Raw genomic sequence first — 21874 nt, forward strand, 5'->3', positions numbered from 1 at the left:
AATCCGCCTGCCAGTGCAGGGGACACAGGTTCGATCCCTGGTCCAGGAATATCCCACATGCTGCAGAGCAACTAAGTGCCACAACTACTGAGCCTGCGCTCTAGGGCCCATGTGCCACAACTATGGAGCCCACGTGCTGCAACTACTGAAGCCCATACGCCTACAGCCTGTGCGCCACAAAAAGAGAAGCCACCGCAATAAGAAGCCCGTGCACCACAACGAAGGGTAGCACCCACTCGCACACAGCAAACGAAGACCCAACCCAGCCAAAATAAAATAAGATAATATAAAATAAAATCCTTACTGGATTAAACAAACTTCAACAGGTTTATGTATGTATGTATGTATGTATGTATGTATGTATGTATGTATTATTTTTGGCTGCATGGGGTCTTAGTTGTGGCACGTGGGATCTTCATTGTGGTATGCAGGCTCTTTCTTTGCAGCACGTGGGCTCTTCGTTGCAGCGCACGGGCTTCTCTCTAGTTGTGGCGTGCGGGTTTTCTCTCTCTAGTTGAGGTGCACTGGCTCAGTTGCCCTGCAGCATGTTGGATCTTAGTTTCCTGACCAGGGATCGTACCCGCGTCCCCTGCATTGGAAGGCTTTACCACTGCCACTAGGGAAGTCCCACAATAAGTTTATTTTTAATGAGCAGTGAAATGTATACAAATGCTTCCCCCAACTGTGTGTGATCCTTGTGTGCTGACCTTGAGAATGAACCTTCTGTGGTTCTTTCTTATTGTTAGTATCATGCTTCCTAAGCACACATACAAACAGGGTTCTCTTTTTATTGCAGAGCCCTTCTGAGCATGTTAAAGCCATGGTTTCAGCTAATTAAAACACTGTCTGAGTTTTCAGTGGGGAGGGGGAGGCTGCATTGCCCAAACTTACTTAACCACAAGGCCCCTCTCTTTGCCTTGCCCTCACAAAACTCTTTCCTGAATGATACTCCAGTCCTGTCTGTGACTTCACGGGAGTGGCTTGTATCTCAGACAAACTGGACACAAGCCCAGCACAGCAACTGTGCTCAGTGAATAGAGCTTTGGAGGCAAATGCACTTGGATTTGAATTCATTTCTCAATTATGCAATTTACTTGCTGAATGATTTGGGGGCGATTTTTAAAATCTCTTTGAGGCTTGGTTTTCTCATTGATAGAAGAGACAGTGATAATGTGAATCTCATAGTTGTGGTTATTAATAAGATAATACGTGTAAAATGCCTTGCATAGCATCCTGGATACAGTTCGATGAGTGACTACAAGGGTACTGTTTAAATTACATATATTGGTAAATTAGACAAAAAAATCACATTGGAACTTAGGTTAGGTGTTTTTATATGAAGCTTTGCTCCTTTTAGCTAAAGTTTTTCTCTCTTTTTTTTTTTTTTTTTGAGTTTATTTTTGTGTATGGTGTTAGGGAGTGTTCTACTTTCATTCTTTTACATGTAGCTGTCCAGTTTACCAAGCACCACTTATTGAAGAGACTGTCTTTTCTCCATTGTATATCCTTGCCTCCTTTGTCATAGATTAGTTGACCATAGGTGTGTGGGTTTTTCTCTGGGCATTCTATCCTGTTCCATTGATCTATATTTCTGTTTTTGTGCCAGTACCATACTGTCTTGATTACTGTAGCTTTGTAGTATAATCTGAAGCCAGGGAGTCTGATTCCTCCAGCTCCATTTTTTTCCCTCAAGACTGCTTTGGCTATTCAGGGTATTTTGTGTCTCCATACAAATTTTAAGATTTTTTGTTCTAGTTCTGTAAAAAATACCATTGATAATTTAATAGGGATTGCATTTAATCTGTAGATGGTTTTGGGTAGTATAGTCATTTTCACAATATTAATTCTTCCAATCCAAGAACATGATATATCTCTCCATCTGTGGTATCATCTTTAATTTCTTTCATCAGTGTCTTATAGTTTTCTGCATACAGGTCTTTTGTCTCCCTAGGTAGGTTTATTCCTAAGTATTTTATTCTTTTTGTTGCAGTGGTAAATGGGAGTGTTTCCTTAATTTCTCTTTCAGATTTTTCATCATTAGTGTATAACAATGCAAGAGATTTCTGTGCATTAATTTTGTATCCTGCAACTTTACCAAATTGATTAATTAGCTCTAGTAGTTTTCTGGTAGCATCTTTAGGATTCTCTATATATAGTATGTCATCTGCAAACAGTGAGAGTTTTACTTCTTCTTTTCCAATTTGTATTCCCTTTATTTATTTTTCTTCCCTGACTGCCGTGGCTAGGACTTCCAAAACTATGTTGAATAATAGTAGTGAGAGTGGACATCCTTGTCTTGTTCCTGATCATAGAGGAAATGCTTTCAGTTTTTCACCAGTGAGAATGATGTTTGCTGTGGGTTTGTCATATATGGCCTTTATTATGTTGAAGTAGGTTCCCTCTATGCCCACTTTCTGGAGAGTTTTTATCATAAATCGGTGTTGAATTTTGTCAAAAGCTTTTACTGCATCTATTGAGATGATCATATGGTTTTTATTCTTCAATCTGTTAATATGGTGTATCACATTGACTGATTTGCATATATTGAAGAATCCTTTCATCCCTGGGATAAATCCCACTTGATCATGGTGTATGATTCTTTTAAGGTGTTGTTGGATTCTGTTTGCTAGTATTTTGTTGAGGATTTTTGCATCTATATTCATCAGTGATATTGGTCTGTAGTTTTCTTTTTTTGTAGTATCTTTGTCTGGTTTGGGTATCAGGGTGATGGTGGCCTCATAGAATGAGTTTGGGAGTTTTCCTTCCTCTGCAATATTTCGGAAGAGTTTGAGAAGGCTGGGTGTTAGCTCTTCTCTAAATGTTTGATAGAATTCACCTGTGAAGCCATCTGGTTCTGGACTTTTGTTTGTTGGAAGATTTTAAATCACAGTTTCAATTTCATTACTTTTGATTGGTCTGTTCATATTTTCTATTTCTTCCTGGTTCAGTCTTGGAAGGTTATACCTTTCTAAGAATTTGTCCATTTCTTCCAGGTTGTCCATTTTATTGCATTGAGTTGCTTGTAGTAGTCTCTTAGGATGCTTTGTATTTCTGCAGTCTGTTGTAACTTCTCCTTTTTCATTTCTAATTTTAATGATTTGAGTCCTTTCCCTCTTTTTCTTGATTTGTCTAGCTAATGGTTTATCAATTTTGTTTATCTCCTCAAAGAACCAGCTTTTGGTTTTATTGATCTTTACTATTGTTTTCTTTGTTTCTATTTCATTTATTTTTGCTCTGATCTTTATGATTTCTTTCCTTCTGCTAACTTTGGGTTTTGTTTGTTCTTCTTTCTCTAGTTCCTTTAGGTGTAATGTTAGATTGTTTATTTGAGATGTTTGTTGTTTCTTGAGGTAAGATTGTATTGCTATCAACTTCCCTCTTAGAACTGCTTTTGCTGCATCCCATAGGTTTTGGATCTTCGTGTTTTCATTGTCATTTGTCTCTAGGTATTTTTTGATTTCCTCTTTGATTTCTTCAGTGATCTCTTGGTTATTTAGTAACGTATAGCCTCCATGTGTTTGTGTTTTTTACGTTTTTTTCCCCTGTAATTGATACCTAATCTCATAGCATTGTGATCAGAAAAGATTCTTGATATGATTTCAATTTTCTTAAATTTACTGAGGCTTGATTTGTGACCTAAGATGTGATCTATCCTGGAGAATGTTCCGTGTGCACTTGAGAAGAAAGTGTAATCTGCTGTTTTTGGATGGAACGTCCTATAAATATCAGTTAAATCTATCTGCTGTATTGTGTCATTTAAAGCTTGTGTTTCCTTATTAATTTTCTGTCTGGATGATCTGTCCATAGGTGTTAAGTGAGGTGTTAAAGTCCCCCAGTACTATTGTGTTACTGTCAATTTCCTCTTTTATAGCTGTTAGCAGTTGCCTTATGTATTGAGGTGCTCCTATGTTGGGTGCATAATGTTTATAATTGTTATATCTTCTTCTTGGATTGATCACCTGATCATTAATTATGGAGTATCCTTCCTTGTCTCTTGTAACATTTTGTACTTTAAAGTGTATTTTATATGATATGAGTATTGCTACTCCAGCTTTCTTTTGATTTCCATTTGCATGGAATATCTTTTTCCATCCCCTTACTTTCAGTCTGTATGTGTCCCTAGGTCTGAAGTGGGTCTCTTGTAGATAGCATATATATGGGTCTTGTTTTTGTATCCATTCAGCAAGCCTGTGTCTTTTGGTTGGAGCATTTAATCCATTCACGTTTAAGGTAATTATTGATATGTATGTTCTATTACCATTTTCTTAATTGTTTTGGGTTTGTTTTTGCAGGTCCTTTTCTTCTCTTGTGTTTCCCACTTAGAGAAGTTCCTTTAGCGTTTGTTGTAGAGCTGGTTTGGTGGTGCTGAATTCTCTTAGTTTTTGCTTGTCTGTAAAGCTTTTGATTTCTCCGTTGAATCTGAATGAGATCCTTGATGGGTGGAGTAATCTTGGTTGTAGGTTCTTCCCTTTCATCACTTTAAGTATATTATGCCAGTCCCTTCTGACTTGTAGAGTGTCTGCTGAGAAATCAGCTGTTAACCTTATGGGAGTTCCCTTGTATGTTTTTTGTCATTCTTCCCTTGCTGCTTTCAATAATTTTTCTTTCTTTTTTTTTCTTTTTAGGATGTTGGGGGTAGGAGTTTATTCATTTATTTATTTATTTTTGCTGTGTTGGGTCTTCGTTTCTGTTCAAGGGCTTTCTCTAGTTGTGGCAAGCGGGGACCACTCTTCATCATGGTGCGCAGGCCTCTCAGTATCGCGGCCTCTCTTGTTGCAGAGCACAGACTCCAGACGCACAGGCTCAGTAGTTGTGGCTCACGGGCCTAGTTGCTCCGTGGCATGTGGGATCTTCCCAGACGTGGGCTCAAACCCGTGTCCCCTGCATTAGCAGGCAGATTCTCAACCACTGCGCCACCAGGGAAGCCCAATAATTTTTCTTTGTCTTTAATTTTTGCCAATTTGATTACTATGTGTCTCGGTGTGTTTCTCCTTGGGTTTATCTTGCCTGGGATTCTGTGCTTCCTGGACTTGGGTGGCTCTTTCCTTTCCCATGTTAGGGAAGTTTTTCAGTATAATCTCTTGAAATATTTTCTCAGGTCCTTTCTCTCTCTCTTCTCCTTCTGGCACTCCTATAATGCAAATGTTGTTGCATTTAATGTTATCCCAGAGGTCTCTTAGGCTGTCTTCATCTCTTTTCATTCTTTTTTCTTTATTCTGTTCCACGGCACTGAATTTCACCATTCTGTCCTCCAGATCACTTATCCGTTCTTCTGCCTCAGTTATTCTGCTATTGATTCCTTCTAGTGTATTTTTCATTTCAGTTATTGTATTGTTCATCTCTGTTTGTTTGTTCTTTATTTCTTCTAGATCTTTGTTAAACATTTCTTGCATCTTCTCGATCTTTGCCTCCATTCTTTTTCCGAGGTGCTGGACCATCTTCACTATCATTATTCTGAATTCTTTTTCTGGAAGATTGCCTATCTCCATTTCATTTAGTTGTTTTTCTGGGGTTTTATCTTGTTCCTACATCTGGTACATAGCCCTCTGCCTTTTCACCTTGTCTATCTTTCTGTGAATGTGGTTTTTGTTCCACAGGATGCAGGATTGTAGTTTTTCTTGCTTCTGCTGTCTGCCCTCTAAGTTTTTCTCTTTTTAGTAAAATTTGTGATTATATATAAAACACATTTTTTTAAGTAGGTAATTCTTTAATGCAAGGGTGGGTCTCCTTCTTTTTATACTCATCTGACCAGTAGAGCTTAATAAATGTTTATTACATTGAAGTGAAAGTTTTCATTTTAAAATGAGTGTGGCTGTCTGTACCTAGTGCAGCAAACTGTCAGTTATTAAATGACGGAATGTTAGTCGAGTTTTTTAAAATGACACACAGTTAATTCTCATTGTGGTATGTTCTATAAATTCATCACAAACACTGAATTAATGGATACTGAACCATTGGTTCTGGAGGACATACAGGGTTAGGTACTGGTGAGCCTCTGGTCACATTTTCATCCACAGATCAATGCATAACCTTGTTTGATGTGTGTTTCTTTTTAAAGGTACCTTATTTAATATATATCGTTGATTCACTAACATTGAACTCACAGCCAGCACCGGTTATCTAGCACACGTTTTCTCTGTAAGGTGCACCATAGCGTCCATGCTTCTGGACAGCACTTCAAAGCCATGTTTAGGGACCATTTTAAATAGCGAAACCACAAACAAAAAACACAAAATTCAATTTAAAAAAAAAACCCAAAACAAAACAAAAAACCATGGCACTAAACAGACTGTAAAGTGGACACTGTTTACAGTGTGAGAGCTGAAAAAGGAAGGCAGAGTGTGGCCTTGCCCGAGCTCAGCTGGGAGCATGCACATCTGGCTATTCAAATCCACAAATGACCACAAAAGTACTGCGAGTATTGATTTTTTGGTTTAAAAATATATTTTAGGGAGTAAGTGAATTCACAAATATGGATCCCACAAAAAATGAGGATAGCCTGTACTCTGTTTTGTCAAGTTTAAATGATAATATACAGTGAGTTTTTGCTTTCTAGTGAGGAAGGTACATTCCCCATCCACGGAACCGTCACCACAGCCTGTGTGGGCATCATTCACTGAGAAGCCTCATGGGTTTGTCACGGGAGGGGGGCTGGAGCGACAAGCAGTCCCCCAAGTGGGCAGCAGTGGTGGCCTGGCTTCTCTGTGTGTGCTTACTCTCCTCCTGCCCAGAGCTCACCCTGGAAGCTGGAGCAGGATGTTGTTCTGGGAGCCCACAATTTAAAAGCCCTTGCCACAAAAATCCCCAGCAAATTGTCTTTCAATTGGGGGGGGGGGGTGTTGGAGAAGAGGACTTTCCCCCAGTGTGGCCAAATGCAGGGTTGAATGTGGGCACGAGGGAGACGGGGGCCAGGTGCCCAGGCAGGGAAGGATGGCAACAGCAGCAGTTAACCAACGGCCCAACTGGAATTAGGCCTCGCAAAGGAAATCACTGTGTTAGAGAAGAATGTCTTCTCTGAGGAGTCTGTCCTCAGCCTGCTGGTCGCCTGAGGAGGTGGCCCTGTGGAAATGCCCGACGAGCATCGCCGAGTCACACCAAGCCCCTCCCTGTGGGCCTTGCATGTGGCTCAGCTGGGACTCCATCCTCATCCCAGGCACTGAGTGCAGCCAGCTTCAGGGACCAGGAGTCCTGAGCAGCTCCTCTCCCTCGGGGTGGGGCAGTGAGAAGAAGAGAGACAGGACGCTGTGTTGGAAGACTGGAGCCAGCCTCCAGATTTAGCAGCAGTTTTGCATACTTTAACAGAGTATCGCCCTGCTGTGTGTGTGTTTTGTGTTGCTTTTCCATTTAGGGGTCTCTTCCCCCAGGCAGTCCTGAGAGGTGACATTTTGGGGGTAAATACTGCAGCGCTTTGAGATTTGAGCAACCGTGAGCTAATGACAATAACTCCAGTTTGGGGGACTTCCCTGATGGCGCAGTGGTTAAGAATCTGCCTGCCAATGCAGGGGCACGGGTTCGAGTCCTGGTCCTGGAAGATCCCACAGGCCACGGAGCAACTAAGCCTGTGTGCCACAACTACTGAGCCTGCACTCTAGAGCCCGTGAGCCACAACTACTGAGCCTGCGTGCCACAACTACTGAAGCCCACATGCCTAGAGCCCGTGCTCCACAGCAAGAGAAGCCACCACAGTGAGAAGCACGTGCACTGCAAAGAAGAGTAGCCCCCGCTCGCTGCAACTAGAGAAAGCCTGCACGCAGCAATGAAGACCCAATGCAGCCAAAAAGTAAATTAAATAAAAACCAAAAAATCCTCCAGTTTTGGAAGAAAATGGCTCACAGTTACTGAAGATTTACTATTGCCAGGAACTGTTCTAACCACTTGACCCATCTTAGCTCATTTATCCCTGCTCCCTCCATCCCAACAACCCTCCCAGGTAGGCACTCTATTGTACCCACTTTACAGGTAAGGAAAGTGAGGCAGAGTGGTTAAGTAGGTTAAGTAAGCCCACAGGTACGCAGCTACTAGGCATTCAAATACAGGCATTGTGAGCCCCTCGCGGCTCCACGGCTCTATGGAATTACAGTGAGGCAGCTTCAGTTTAGCACCTCTGGTTTTTAGGGTTATAGATTCGGAATTCAAGAGCAGGACATCAGCATTGTGCATGGGCTCCTGGCGGGGCTCTGCACCAAGGGCCTCGGGGATAGAAGATGCACCCGACAGCCCTCGGTCCTGAAGGGATTACGGTCTGGGGAGGGGTGGAAATGGGCAAGAAACAGGAAACAGCAGGTACCACAGAGGGGTATGAGGTTCCCTGTGGACTCAGGGGTGGAGCCCTGGTTGGAGCAAGGGAGTAGGGAGGCAGATTGTTCAAGAATTGGCAATAAATAAGGAAAAGTGTCTTTAAAGAGACAGCATTGAGATAAGTCTAAAAGGTGTTTTCCAAAATTGTTCTACACCCTCGTCTGACCCTCTGCAGCCAGGGTTATCCAGAGCACTAGCACGCTGCCGTGGGGCACTGGAATCACATCCTCTCCTGCGCGGGGGCCTTTCCCACCTGCTGGCCCCTCCTCTCCCACCAGCACCCCTCACGTGGGGACCCTGAAGTGTGAGTGGGGGATCAATGATTTGGTGAGGGGATCGGTTCCAGATGTTTTCGCTGCAAACCTGGGCAACATGGTCAGCTTAGATCTGTGCACACACTACTGGCCTCAACACATAGGACGTTCAGAACCATGCCTGAACCCAGCCCTTAGGGTTGGGAGGCCTGATGCTCTCACTTCCCATAATTAAAAGCATCAAAGGTCAACGTGAAGGGTTTTCCTGGTGGCACAGTGGTTAAGAATCCGCCTGCCAGTGCAGGGGACACGGCTTCGAGCCCTGGTCTGGGAAGATCCCATATGCCGCGGAGCAACGAAGCCCGTGGGCCATAACTACTGAGCCTGTGCTCTAGAGCCCGCGAGCCACAACTTCTGAGCCCGGGTGCCTAGAGCCCGCGCTCGCAACAGGAGAAGCCGCTGCAATGAGAAGCCCGCACACCTCAATGAAGAGTAGCCCCCGCTCGCCGCAACTAGAGAAAGCCTGTGCGCAGCAACGAAGACCCAACGCAGCCATAAATAAATAATTTTTTTTTTAAGTTTAGCTTAAAAAAAAAAAAAGAATGTCCAAAACTTTAAAAAAAAAAGGTCAGCATGGAACATTTGGCAGTGAAAACACATTCGGAATAGTCTTTGAGTTTAGGCTTGCATTCAGCAGGCTTTTGGCTCTTTGCTTTTGTTTTTTAAAGCAGTGATTCAAACCACTGAGTTTGCCTTGAGACTGCCTTTACAGCCCCCGAGACAAGTGACTGTGACTGCAAGATATGTGCAAGGCCCAGCTCCTGGAAGCATGGGTTGCTATGGGTTGGGGGTCCTGGGCTGGCCTGCGGCCCCTTGAGAGCACTCAGTGGGGACATGGTACTGTCTTTGAGAGGAGAGGGGATACAAGCACCACTTCACTGGCCTCTGTAAAGCAGTAACTAACTTTGTTTTGTATTCAGGCTGTTTTTCCTCTTTCCTCCATAAGCCCCATCTCTGCTGCTCACCTCCCACCCCCCCCACCAGAGAGAAAGCCCAGTTCTTCACTCCCCAAAGAAATCAGGAAATGGTTGTAATAAAGTCATAACAGATCCCATGACTCTTTAAGGTTGTGAGTTTACGGGCAATAGGTGCTAGGGTTCCGATGTGACAGCTTCTCGGCTATCCTGCTGCAGGGGGAAAGATGGTGTTAATAAGCTGTCATGCAAAAAAATTGACGCTGCTATAAAAATAATCCTTCATTATGTATTTTTCCTTCACTGGCCTCCCGCTGCCAAAGTAAATGAGTAACGTTTTAAAGTATCGATTCTTTAACATCAAAATATTAACCTTAATTTGATTTTTCTATCTCCCTTTTGTCTTCATGTGAGGAGAATAAAGCTAGCTAGAAATAACTGTGATAATTCTCCACATAACAGTTCCCTAGAAGGTACCAAGAAATATACAGATCCTGTGATGGGTGGATGGGCCCTGGGCACTAGGGTGTTAGGGAGGAAGTGAAGGTGCCGCCATTGACACAGGAAGCATCCTTCCATTACTTTCAGGGTAGCTTACTTGCGTCTCAAGATTTCAGCTGCTTACATAGTCACTTTACTATATTTTGTCAAGCTCTGTTATTATATTCTTTTATATGTGGATAGGAGACTCTGGTTGCTTGCTGTCGAATTTAGGATGCTTTCCTCTGCAAGAAATAAAAAACCCAAATCAAACTGGTTTTAGTGGTAAAGGGAATCTTATTGGCTTACATTGCTGAAAAATCTAAAGGCAGATAACTTCAGGCTAAGGTTGATCCAGCCATTCCACAGTGTTACTGCAGTGTTACTGGTTTCTTTCCTTTTCCAGCTTTGCCTCTACTTTAGATCAAGTGTGGTCATGAGATGATTGGCAGCAGTTTTGGGGGGTCAAAGTGTCTCAGAAAAAATCTTTGTCTCACATTCTCCAAAAGGTCTCATTTAGGTCATGTGACTTATCAGTCCCTGAAGTGTGAACAAAATATACACAGGCAGACTCAGAGATATCACAGGCTCAGTTCCAGACCACGGGCAATGCAGCAAATATTACAATAAAGTGAGTCACAGGCATTTTTTGGTTTCCCAATGCATATAAAAGGTATGTTTATACTATACTGTAGTCTGTTAGGTGTGCAATAGCATTTTATCTAAAACAAAACAATGTAGATACCTTAGTTAAAAAATAATTTATTGCCAAAAAATGCTAACAATCATCTGAGCCTTCAGCGAGTTGTAATCTTTTTTCAGGGATAACATCAAAGGTCACTGATCACAGATAACTATAACAAATATAACAATAATCAAAAAGTTTGAAATATTGCAAGAATTAACAAAATGTGACACAGACACAAAGTGAGCAAATGCTGTTGGAAAAATGGAGCCAACAGACTTACTCAATACTGGGTTGCCAGAAACCTTCAAATTGTAAAAATATCTATGAAGCACAATAAAGTGAATCACGATAAAATGAGGTATACCTGTATTGTTTGTTGTTGCTTTGAGTGTTTCAGTTGACAAATATTGGTGCTAGAAATATGTCATTGAAGGCAGGGCCCTATATATTTTTCTGTTGGTCCCGATCCCTTGCTTTCCTAGACATACAGGATAAGAACAAGGAAATGAGGTCAGACAGGAGGGAGCTCCTTCCTGTGGCCCCTGAATCTGAAATGGGGGAGATGGAGGAGAGCAGAGAAACGGGGGCATATTACCAATTAATAACATTTAATTCAAGAAAATAAATTTTTGTTCTTTGCAACAATGATCATAAAGAGACAGGCTTAATGGAACTGAAATATAGAAGAGATTTCTCTGGTGAATTCGTTAGTTTCCCACAATTTGGACTTTCCTATTTGTAATCCTGTTGTCCTCCCCCCGCCGCCTCCCCCCACACACACACCACCACCGGCATGGGGCCACATCCTTGCCCAAACCTGGGTTTTAGTGAACAATAAAGGATGTATAAATGACCTGGGACCTCTTCTGCCTTCTCTCTTCAGTGGGCAGTTTGCAGTCGTGAAGAAATGCCGTGAGAAAAGCACCGGTCTACAGTATGCCGCCAAATTCATCAAGAAGAGGAGGACCAAATCCAGCCGGCGGGGCGTGAGCCGTGAGGATATCGAGAGGGAGGTCAGCATCCTGAAGGAGATCCAGCACCCCAACGTCATCACCCTGCACGAGGTTTATGAGAACAAGACGGACGTCATCCTGATCCTGGAACTGTGAGTGCTGTGGCTGGGCGGGGAGGAGCGTGGGCTGCAGGCTTCCCGGCAGCTGGACAGCGCAGTGACCAGCCCTGGAGCCTCGTCAGGGATTGACTTGGCTTTGCCAAGTTCGAGAACTGCAGTGGGTGGTGCGCTGTGAGGCCGGCTGCAGTTATCTGGAGTAATTCTGCAGCAGCTTCCGTTGATGGGGTCCCACTTGATCTGCAGGCGGGTCCCCAATCTTGGGGTTCTTCCTCGTTTGTCTTGAGGTCGTCTGCGTTTTGAGTTTCATGTTAAGCTTTAGGCTTACGTTCTTCCCTCCTGTCATGCTGTTCCTCTGCCTCCCCTCTGTTTTCCTACTTCTCTTTTTCTCTTTCTTTCTCTATTCTCTTCCCTCTGTCTTACCACACCCCATTTTTAACTGTTGGAACTGTCAACACTCATATGAAAGGGTAAAAGTGAACCAGAATCACTCAGGGTGAGTGATTGTTTTTAAAGCGTTTTGCTGATTTTCTCAGGCACACCCTGCCCATCGGATGTTATTGTGGGAAACTGTAGCATGATGTTCTGTGACGCGTCCCCCTGTCCCTGGCCCTCTGCCTGAGGGCCCCACTCCTGGTCATGAGTCCAGCAACATGGGCTGGCAGGAGAGGAGAGGAGAGGAAGTCATCGAGAACACGCCACTGGGAGTGTCTCTGGGCTGTTCGGATGGAGGACACACATTAGTACCCTGAGGGCAGAGGGAGGGGTGGATGGAGCAATCCTGGGTGGTTCTTAGTGAACCACCCATTTCCTGGAGCCTCGAATTAAGATGTGTCCTTCTGCCAGCCCAGCAGCTCCCCATATGTGCAGATCTCTTAGGGCTAAGAGGTGATTTTTGAGACCAGGGGAGATGGAAGTGAAGGGAGGTATACAGAGGAAGCCCAGCCTTGGGGGCACTGCACTATGGGGACCTGCGCTTTGCTGTCACAAGGGCCTGGGATGCCCACTGCCTCTTGCCTCACCATTGGGATCTGGGCACATACCTTTATGCGTCTGAGCAACAACCTTCTTAACTATAAATTGGGGTCAATAATACCTACCTCAAAAGGGTTTTGAGGAGATAAATGAGATGAGAACATAAACATGTCTGGCTCGTGGATGTGTTTAATACATGTTTCTGGGAAGTTCTCAACCTCTGCGCTAGTGACATATTGGGCTGCATAATCCTTTGTTCAGGGGGCCATCCTGTGTGTTGTAGGATGTTTAGCAATATCTCTGGCTTCTACCCACCGGATAGCATCCTCTTCCCTAGCTGTCACAGCTAAAAATGCCTCCAGACACTTCCACATATCCCCTGGGGGGCAGATTCTTTTCTCCCCCTACCCGCCTCCCCATCCCCCCACCCCCTCCTTGAGAACCACTGCTTTAAAGGAAGAGCAGGGTTTTAAGGGCACAGAGGATTAAGGGGCCTGCTCAGGGTTCAGCAGAGAAAAGACAGGAATCAGAGTGTAATCCTTGCTATGGCTTTATATGGTGACTTGGAAACCAGACAGAACCGAGATCAAAATCCAGGGCAAATCCTTTACCATCTATCTCTAAGCCTAAATTTCCTTCCTTAAGGCTGTTGTCAGAGACCATGAATGCAAAGTTCCTGGGAAAGAAATTATGTAGATCACAACTGTTTTGCGTTTTCAGAGAATTACCAGGTCACGCGTAGTAAGTCAAGAATATAATTTGCTCCCTTTGTATATCAGAATGTACAAATGATGCCGGGGAGTTACTGCCACCTGCGTGTGTATTTTCTGGATTCAGCTTCTGTTGACTGACTCCCAGTTCATAGGTATTTTCCACTAGGTGCATTTATCCTGTGCATAGAATGGATAACATACAGATTTTTTTTACCACTTGATTTAAATTTTTTTAAAATTATTATACAGTAAATTTGATGTTGGGGGAGGGTTGTGTAATTCTATGAAAGTTGACACATGTATAGATTTGTGTAACCGCCACCCAAATCAGGATTCAGAATAGTCCCATTGCCCCCAAAACTCCCTTGTACTCTCCCCTTCTAGTCACACCCACCTTCTTCCCTCTACCCTCTGGCAATCACTGAGCCATTCTCTATCACTGTCGTTTTGTCTTTTCAAAAATTATAGAAGTAGGATTATAAAGTATTCAATCTTTTGAGACCGACTTCTTTCACTCAACATAATGCTTTTGAGATTTGTGCAGGAGTCGTTTGCTCCTTTTTATTGCCGAATAGTATTCCCTTGTGTGGTGTTTGTTTATCTACTCACCCATTGAAGGACATTTGGGTTGCTTCTAATATTTGATGATCGTGCATACAGCTACCATAAACAGTCATGTGTGTGAACATAAGTTTTCATTTCTTTGGGGTAAATAACACTGAGTGGGTTTGCTGGGCCATGTGGTAAGTGTACATCTAACTCTACAAGCAGTTGCCAAACTGTGTTCTAAAGTGGCTTCACCATTTTACAGCCCTTCCAGCAATGAATGAGCGTTGCAGTTGCTCCATCAACCCTTTGTATTGTCAATATTTGTTTCTAATTGTAGCCATGCTGTTAGGTGGATAGTGGCGCACAGCTTTACACAGTTCATTATGTGGAGACCTTGAATAAAAGTTGAGGGGCTTCCCTGGTGGTGCAGTGGTTGAGAGTCCACCTGCCGATGCAGGGGACGCGGGTTCGTGCCCCGGTCCGGGAAGATCCCACATACCGCGGAGCGGCTGGGCCTGTGAGCCATGGCTGCTGAGCCTGCGCGTCCGGAGCCTGTGCTCCGCAACGCGAGAGGCCACAACAGTGAGAGGCCCGCGTACCGCAAAAAAAAAAAAAAAAAAAAAAGTTGAGTGAGCTGACAAAGAGCAGCTCTTAGGTGGAAGAAGCAGGAGGAATCTTAGAAGATGGCCCCTCCCCCACAGGGTCAGATGCATGTTTGTCTTCCCTGGGTATTTGATCCTTACAGATTCCAGCATTCCCTGTGAGCTGATTGTCCTAGCCTTTTCACCCACCGGGCATGTGGGGAGTAGTGATGGTTACTTTTATGTGTCAATTGATTGTGCCACAGGGTGTCCCAACATTTGGTTAAACATTATTCTGGGTTGTGTCTTGAGGGTGTTTCTGGATGAGGTTAACATTTGAATTGTAGACTTAGTAAAGCAGATTGCCCTCCCCAATGGGGGTGGGCCTCATCTAATCAGTTGAGGTCCCAAACGGAACATAAAAGCTCACCTTACCCTGAATAAAAAGGAATTCCTCCTACCTGACGGCCTTCAAGCAGGGACATTGGCTTTTTCCTGTCTTCAGACTGAAACTGATACATTGGCCCTACTGGGTCACCAGCTGGGTTCAGTGGACTCCCCTTGCAGGTCTTGGGACTTGTCAGCCTCCATGATTGCATGAGCCAGTTTCTTAAAATAAATCTTTTTCTCTCTTTATATCTGTACATCCATTTGGTTTTGTGTCTCTGGAGAACCCTGACTCATACAGTGGTACCAAAGGCTAAGGAGGGAAAGTGCACCCTTGCTTTCACATCACAAGTCTGTCCCATTTTATATCTATATTTACTTTGCCATGAAGAGGTGTTTTCATTTTTAATAGACTATTCAAAATATTAGGTCTGCCCAGGAGAAAGAGTCATCTTTGCCTTTGAGAAAATTATTGTTGTTGTAAATTCTAACAGCTTTAAAGGAAGATTTAGTCATCAGTGACATATTCCATCTCTTCTTTCCTTTCTTAAGAATGCTGGGATACAGTGGTGGTTAAGGAGAGAATAAAATGTAAGAATTTGTCAGAAAATAGCCCTATGACCTAATAGTGGCCCCTTGTCTGTATCCTCTGGTTCAGAAATCTTTAAGTGGATATATTTTTTTGATTTTCTTGCTTTGGGATGAACTCCATGGCAGTAGAGCTTCCTTCAGGCTTACTAATGAAGCTTGCTCCCTTGTTGAAACTTCCCTCATTGAAGCCTGTTTCCACGTGGATGTGTGAGTTCTCACTCCCACATCTGGCCCTGTCCTTACCACTGAGACAGAGACCCCAAACCGCCACTCCATGCACTATTTCATGAGCTGCCCCTAATGATCTGGGCGAGATACAGAAATGATATCTTTTCCGTTCTTTGTACAGAAGCTACTTGGTGTCTGTGTTAAAGGCACAGTTGTCAAATCCTACTCCAGGATTTGACTTAAAATTTCTGTAAGCCCTGAAAGTAGTTTTTAAGAATGATATTTCCCCCACATGCTTCTCTGGAAAAGAATCTTTCCACACCTTATCTGCTATTGCAGCTTAGCAGAGCGTATACACCAAGGAAACAAACCTGATGTCTCAAAATCACAATTCCATGTCCTCCACATCCCATTGTTCCATAATGAAGTCATAGAAAAATCTCTTTGTTCTGTTACAGCTCACCCGTGCATTGTCACATGGGCAAGCCACTACAAAACTTTGATCTTCAGTGCGTGAGTCATTTCATAGCTTGCCCTGTTACCTGGTGAAAAGTGAAGCCAAACAGAGTCAGTGCTAATCAGAGACACTGGCTTCTAGAATTCTGTTCCTAAACTTGCTGCTCAGAAACAGCTAAGTATTTCAAGCTGTGGATAATTTAGGTTCCCTCTGCCCAGACATGGGTCAAACCCAAATGCCTTCAGGGGCTGGACAGGTGATGTAAGTGAGTGAGGTTGGTCTACACAAAGCCTCAGAATCAGGGAGGCATCAGGGAATGGTGGGGACTGTGGCTAACTGAACCCTCAGCCACTCTTCAGTTGATTGTTGCCATGTGGGATTTTGGATCCAGTGTTGCCAGACCCTGCAATCTTTTTCAAGAAAAGTCTGGTATCTAGGTTTTTAATTTTGGCAGTTCATAGTATTCATGAGCAGACGAAATAAAACCTTCCTGAAGGTCACATGTGGCCTTCACAGAACTCCAGATTCTAGCCTGTTTTATGTAAGCAATAAGTATTAGCAGCATGTGATAAATACAGTCAGAGACAGCCCCAAAAGGCTAGCAATTCTGTTGGAAAGGCAAGTTACACACTTAGCATTACAAAATGATTTTTTAAATGTCCAGTGTGGTTTAACAGTGGTTCTCAAACTTCAGCGTGCTTCAGAATCTCCTGAAGGCTTGTTAAAATACACATTACTTGGCTGCACTTCCAGAGTTTCTGAATCAGTGTGTCTAGGGTAAGGCCCAAGAATTTACATTTTAAACAAATTCCCAGGTGATGCCGATGCTGCTGGTCTAGGGTTCACCTTTTGAGAAGCTGTAGTAGGTTGAATTGTGTCTCCCCCAAAATGACAGGTTGAAGTCCCAACTCCCTTTATCACAAAGTGTCCCCTTATTTGGCAATAGAGTCGTTGCAGATGTCATTAGTTAAGATGAGGTCATACTGGAGTAGAGCGGGCTCCTTATCCCACGTGACCTTATAAGAAGAAGGCCATGTGGAGACAGAGACCTGGGGAGAAGGCCCTGTGGAGATGGAGGATTGAAGTGATGCAATAGTAGCATCTACAGGCTACTAGGAGAGAGGCCTGGAACAGATTCCCATTGGAGCCCTCAGAAGGAACCACAGCCCACACCTTGCTTTCAGACTTCTGGCCTCCAGAGCTGTGAGACAATGAATTTCTGTTGTTTTTAGCCACCCATTGTGTGGTACTTTGTTACAGAAGCCTTAGCAAACTAATAGAGAAGCCCTAGAATAGAAAACTACCCATTGCTGGACTGCGAGCCCACTCATGTGTTAACCAAAAACTCTTTGAGCCAGTTAACAACAAAATAAAACACCTAATCATGGTAGTTCTTCCATCAGGCAACCAAGAAGCAGTGGGATGCGTGACCCTTCCTCCCTGCAGGAAGCTTGCGCAGAGGAGGGCTGGAGTGGGGTAGGTGATTCTGGGTCTACCTTAAGTCAGGAATGGACATCACCCTGTCATGGCCTGCTTCAGGAGGGTCACCTGAGCTTTGGATGACCTGTCTGAAAGGTTACCCTGTTAAGATTTATAAAGTAAACATCCTAGAATTGCCATGTAAACTTGGTATAGTGGATTGTTCCAAAGAAATCAAGCCAGTTTGGATCTCCAACCTTAAATTTTCCCCTTTATTTGTTCTGCTTGGAATTTAAAGCAGGTCTTTAAGTTAGAGTAATCTCTCCTCTCTCTCTCTCTCTCTCTCTCTCTCTCTCTCTCTCTCTTTCTCTTTCTCGTAGGAAATTCAGTTTAGTGCAGTATGCAGTGGTTGTAGCCAGGTGCAGGACATGGAATTAATGCACTCTATTTTTATTTATTTAATAAAGTAAATTTTATTACTTTTTTACTGTGGTAGAAAACACATAACATAAAATTGACCATCTTAACCATTTTTAAGTATACAGTTCAGTAGCATAACGTATTCACCTGTGCAACATATCTCCAGAACTTGTTCATCTTGCAAAATGGAAACTCTATACCAATGGAAGAACAACTCTCCTTTTCAGCTCTTTCTGACTTTGTCTAAGTTAATAATTTCTGGAATTCAGTTTGTTCGTTGCAAACAACTGCCGAGTTGTATTCAGATATTTGTGTAATATTAGATCACTTTATGCAGGATCATTGTTAAGTTGGCTCACTCTCTCGTAGCCAAACGGAGATGCAGACTCATAAGAATATAAATATGATTGTTTCATTGTACATCAGCACAGTGGATGTATGTGGATAGGTTCATGCTTCACTGACAGCAAATCCAGAATTGCAAGGGCCTTTCAAGAAGCAAATGCAGTGATTAAAGTGATGGTTTCAGGGTACCTTAAAAGTGGCAAAGTTGTACTAAGCTGAACACAGTTGTAGGGACATAAGTGATGCTGGTAAATGAGGCGTATCTGACACTAGGGGCCTTTCAGTCTCCCACCCCCATTCTCTGCTGCTCTCCTGGTCCTCACAAGACACAAAAACACATTAAGATTGCTTAAATACTTTCCTTCCTTCCTTTTTTCTTTCTTTCTCCCTCTCTCTCTCTTTCTTTCTTTCTTTCTTTCTTTCTTTCTTTTTCTTTTTCTTTCTTTCTTTCTTTCTTTCTTTCTTTCTTTCTTTCTTTCTTTCTTTCTTTCTTTCTTTCTTTCCTTCTTTCTTTCTTTCTTTCCTTCCTTCCTTCCTTCCTTCCTTCTTTTTTTTTCCTTTTTGCTGCTACATTTGTTCTCTCTTCTCTGAGCTCCTGCCAGCTCTTTTGACTTTTTGAACTTTTGTTTTTATTCACAAAGGTAATTTCAAGAACTGTTCTGGGTTACACTTTTGGCTTCTGGATCCTCAGATATCTACTATTAGGCAAGAACAGAGAACTGAAATGCATTTGGCACCAGTCTCAACCTTTCACAACAGAATTAAATTTGTGTAGAATAGGTTATTTTCCGCTCAGGCATTATCTTGAGAAATAAAACCCTGTATGTATGTCTTCCCCCATGCTCTTACTTCTTGCTAATTCAGTTGAAAGTGTTTCCTTAGTGTTTATTAAATGGGCATTTTTATTCACTTAAGTGGATTATTTGATTTCCAGATGGTCTTAGAAAAATTGGGACAATAAAAATCATAAAAACAAATCACACGTAGTATCTGTGAGCTCATAGATGTGCAGTTTTTATCATATATTCATAATTTTAATATCTGGCTCCATTTACTCTGTGCTGTATACGTAAGTTATAGATAGTGAGTATTTGAAATCTTTGCTTATCTCCAAGAAAGGTGTATAATTGTTAAGGTTTGGTAAACTGGGGTAACACTGCTGCCTGCCAGCCTCAGAGACTTCCATAGCTGCAGTGATGTGCTATTAATCCCTCCTCAGGGACCACAGATTCTACTTTATGATGCTCTGGGGTACTCCAAGTCCCTGGGAACTGTTCACACTTCCTCTTGGAATCTCACAGCCATGTCACAGATCTCATTCTTCTTCCTGTCTTGGTTAACCATTCTCCTAATCAACACTTCAAGAGCATGCAACAGGTTACTCTGTAGAATTGTGGCTTCAAATGACCCCTCAGGCATTCTGGTTTCCCCTCTTGCTCTGCTCCCTCTCCTTGCCTCTCTGGTTTCGTACGTCCGAGGTGGGGGCCATCCTGGACACAATCACAGCCTCGCTGCACTGCTCAGCTTCTTTTCTGCCCCCAGAGCCCAGGGCCCTCCCAGGTCGAGGGCTGCTGGTTTGGTGGTCCATGTTCAGTCCAGACCTTCTGCCTGGCTTGCCTGACACTGCTCATACAGCACCCACGTCTAGGCACACTGCGCCCAGAATTCTGGGGTGTGGTTGGGATCAGCTTCGGGAACAAGAAGCTGCGGGGGACTCCCCCCGAGCCAGTGCCACAGAAGAGAGAGCATCCTGATCACAGGTCATGGGTGGGATTCCCTTATTAGGCTAGTATTTAGAGTAGATCAGTAACAATCTCTCCAGAACATCGATGACTCCCTGGGAGCCTCCCTTCTGCCTCATCATTGAAAAATGTTGTTTAAAGAACAAACAGGAGGTCAAGACCTTCAAGATGGCGGAGGAGTAACACGTGGATATCACCTTCCTCCCCACAAATACATCAGAAATACATCTACATGTGGAGCAACTCCTACAGAACACCTACTGAACGCTGGCAGAAGAGCTCAGGCCTCCCCAAAGGCAAGAAACTCCCCACGTACCTGGGTAGGGCAAAAGAAAAAAGAAAACACAGAGACAAAAGAATAGGGACAGGACCTGCACCAGTGGGAGGCAGCTGTGAAGGAGGAAAGGTTTCCACACAATAGAAGCCCCTTCGCGGGTGGAGACTGTGGGTGGTGGAGGGGGGAGCTTCAGAGCTACGGAGGTGAGCACAGCCACCGGGGTGCGGAGGGCAAAGCGGAGAGATTCCCGCCCAGAGGATCGGTATTGACCAGCACTCACCATCCGATAGGCTTGTCTCCCCACCCGCTGGGGCAGGCGGGGCTGTGAGCTGAGGGTCGGGCTTCAGAGGTCAGATCCCAGGGAGAGGACTGGGGTTGGCTGCCTGAACACAGCCTGGAGGGGGCTAGTGCACCACAGCAAGCTAAGAGGGAGTCCGGGAAAAAGTCTGGACCTGCCTAAGAGTCAAGAGATCATTGTTTCGGGGTGTGCGAGGAGAGGGAATTCAGAGCACCGCCTAAACGAGCTCCTGAGACGGGCACGAGCCGCGGCTATCAGCGTGTACACCAGAGACGGGCATGAGACACTAAGGCTGCTGCTGCTGCCACCAAGAAGCCTGTGTGCAAGCACGGGTGACTATCCACACCTCCTCTCCCGGGAGTCTTTGCAGCCCGCCACTGCCAGGGTCCCGTGATCCAGGGACAGCTTCCCCGGGAGAACACATGGTGCGCCTCAGGTGCAACGTCCCGCCGGCCTCTGCCGCCGCAGGCTCTCCCCTCATCCGTACCCCTCCCTCCCCCCGGCCTGAGTGAGCCAGAGCCCCACTCAGCTACTTCTTTTTTTTGTTTGTTTGTTTTTGTTTTTTTTTGATTTGTTTTTTTGCTGTACGCGGGCCTCTCACTGTTGTGGCCTCTCCCGTTGTGGAGCACAGGCTCTGGACGCACAGGCCCATCGGCCATGGCTCACAGGCCCAGCCGCTCCGCGGCACGTGGGATCTTCCCGGACCAGGGCACAAACCCGTGTCCCCTGCATCGGCAGGCGGACTCTCAACCACTGCGCCACCGGGGAAGCCCCTCAGCTACTTCTTTAACCCCATCCTATCTGAGCGACAAACAGATGCCCTCAGGCGACCTACACGCAGAGGTGGGGCCAAATCCAAAGCTGAGCCCCTGGGAGCTGTGCAAAGAAGAGAAAGGGAAATCTCTCCCAGCAGCCTCAGAAGCAGCGGATTAAAGCTCCACAATCAACTTGATGTACCCTGCATCTGTGGACCACATGAATAGACAACGATTCATCCCAAATTGAGGAGGTGGACTTTGGGAGCACCTGTAGACTTGGGGTTGGCTTTCTGCACCCAATTTATTTCTGGTTTTATGTTTATCTTAGTTTAGTATTTAGAGTTTATTATCCTTGGTAGATTTGTTTATTCATTTGGTTGCTCTCTTCCTTTTTTTATATAGATATATATATATTTTTTTCTTTTCTCTCT

General features: G+C 44.1%; 1 protein-coding gene across 1 annotated transcript in view; it reads left to right on the forward strand.

The window, feature by feature from the left end:
- Positions 1–21874, forward strand: part of DAPK1 (death associated protein kinase 1) — a 208939-nt gene that overhangs the window by 93325 nt on the left and 93740 nt on the right. Inside the window, exon 3 of the mRNA XM_082842193.1 lies at positions 11578–11799. Within this exon, the coding sequence (XP_082698319.1) occupies positions 11578–11799 (222 nt within the window). The remainder of the gene's footprint in view (positions 1–11577; positions 11800–21874) is intronic.

The sequence above is a fragment of the Leucopleurus acutus genome (assembly GCF_964270905.1).
Source record: "Leucopleurus acutus genome assembly, chromosome: 7".
Taxonomy (NCBI): Eukaryota; Metazoa; Chordata; class Mammalia; order Artiodactyla; family Delphinidae; genus Leucopleurus; species Leucopleurus acutus.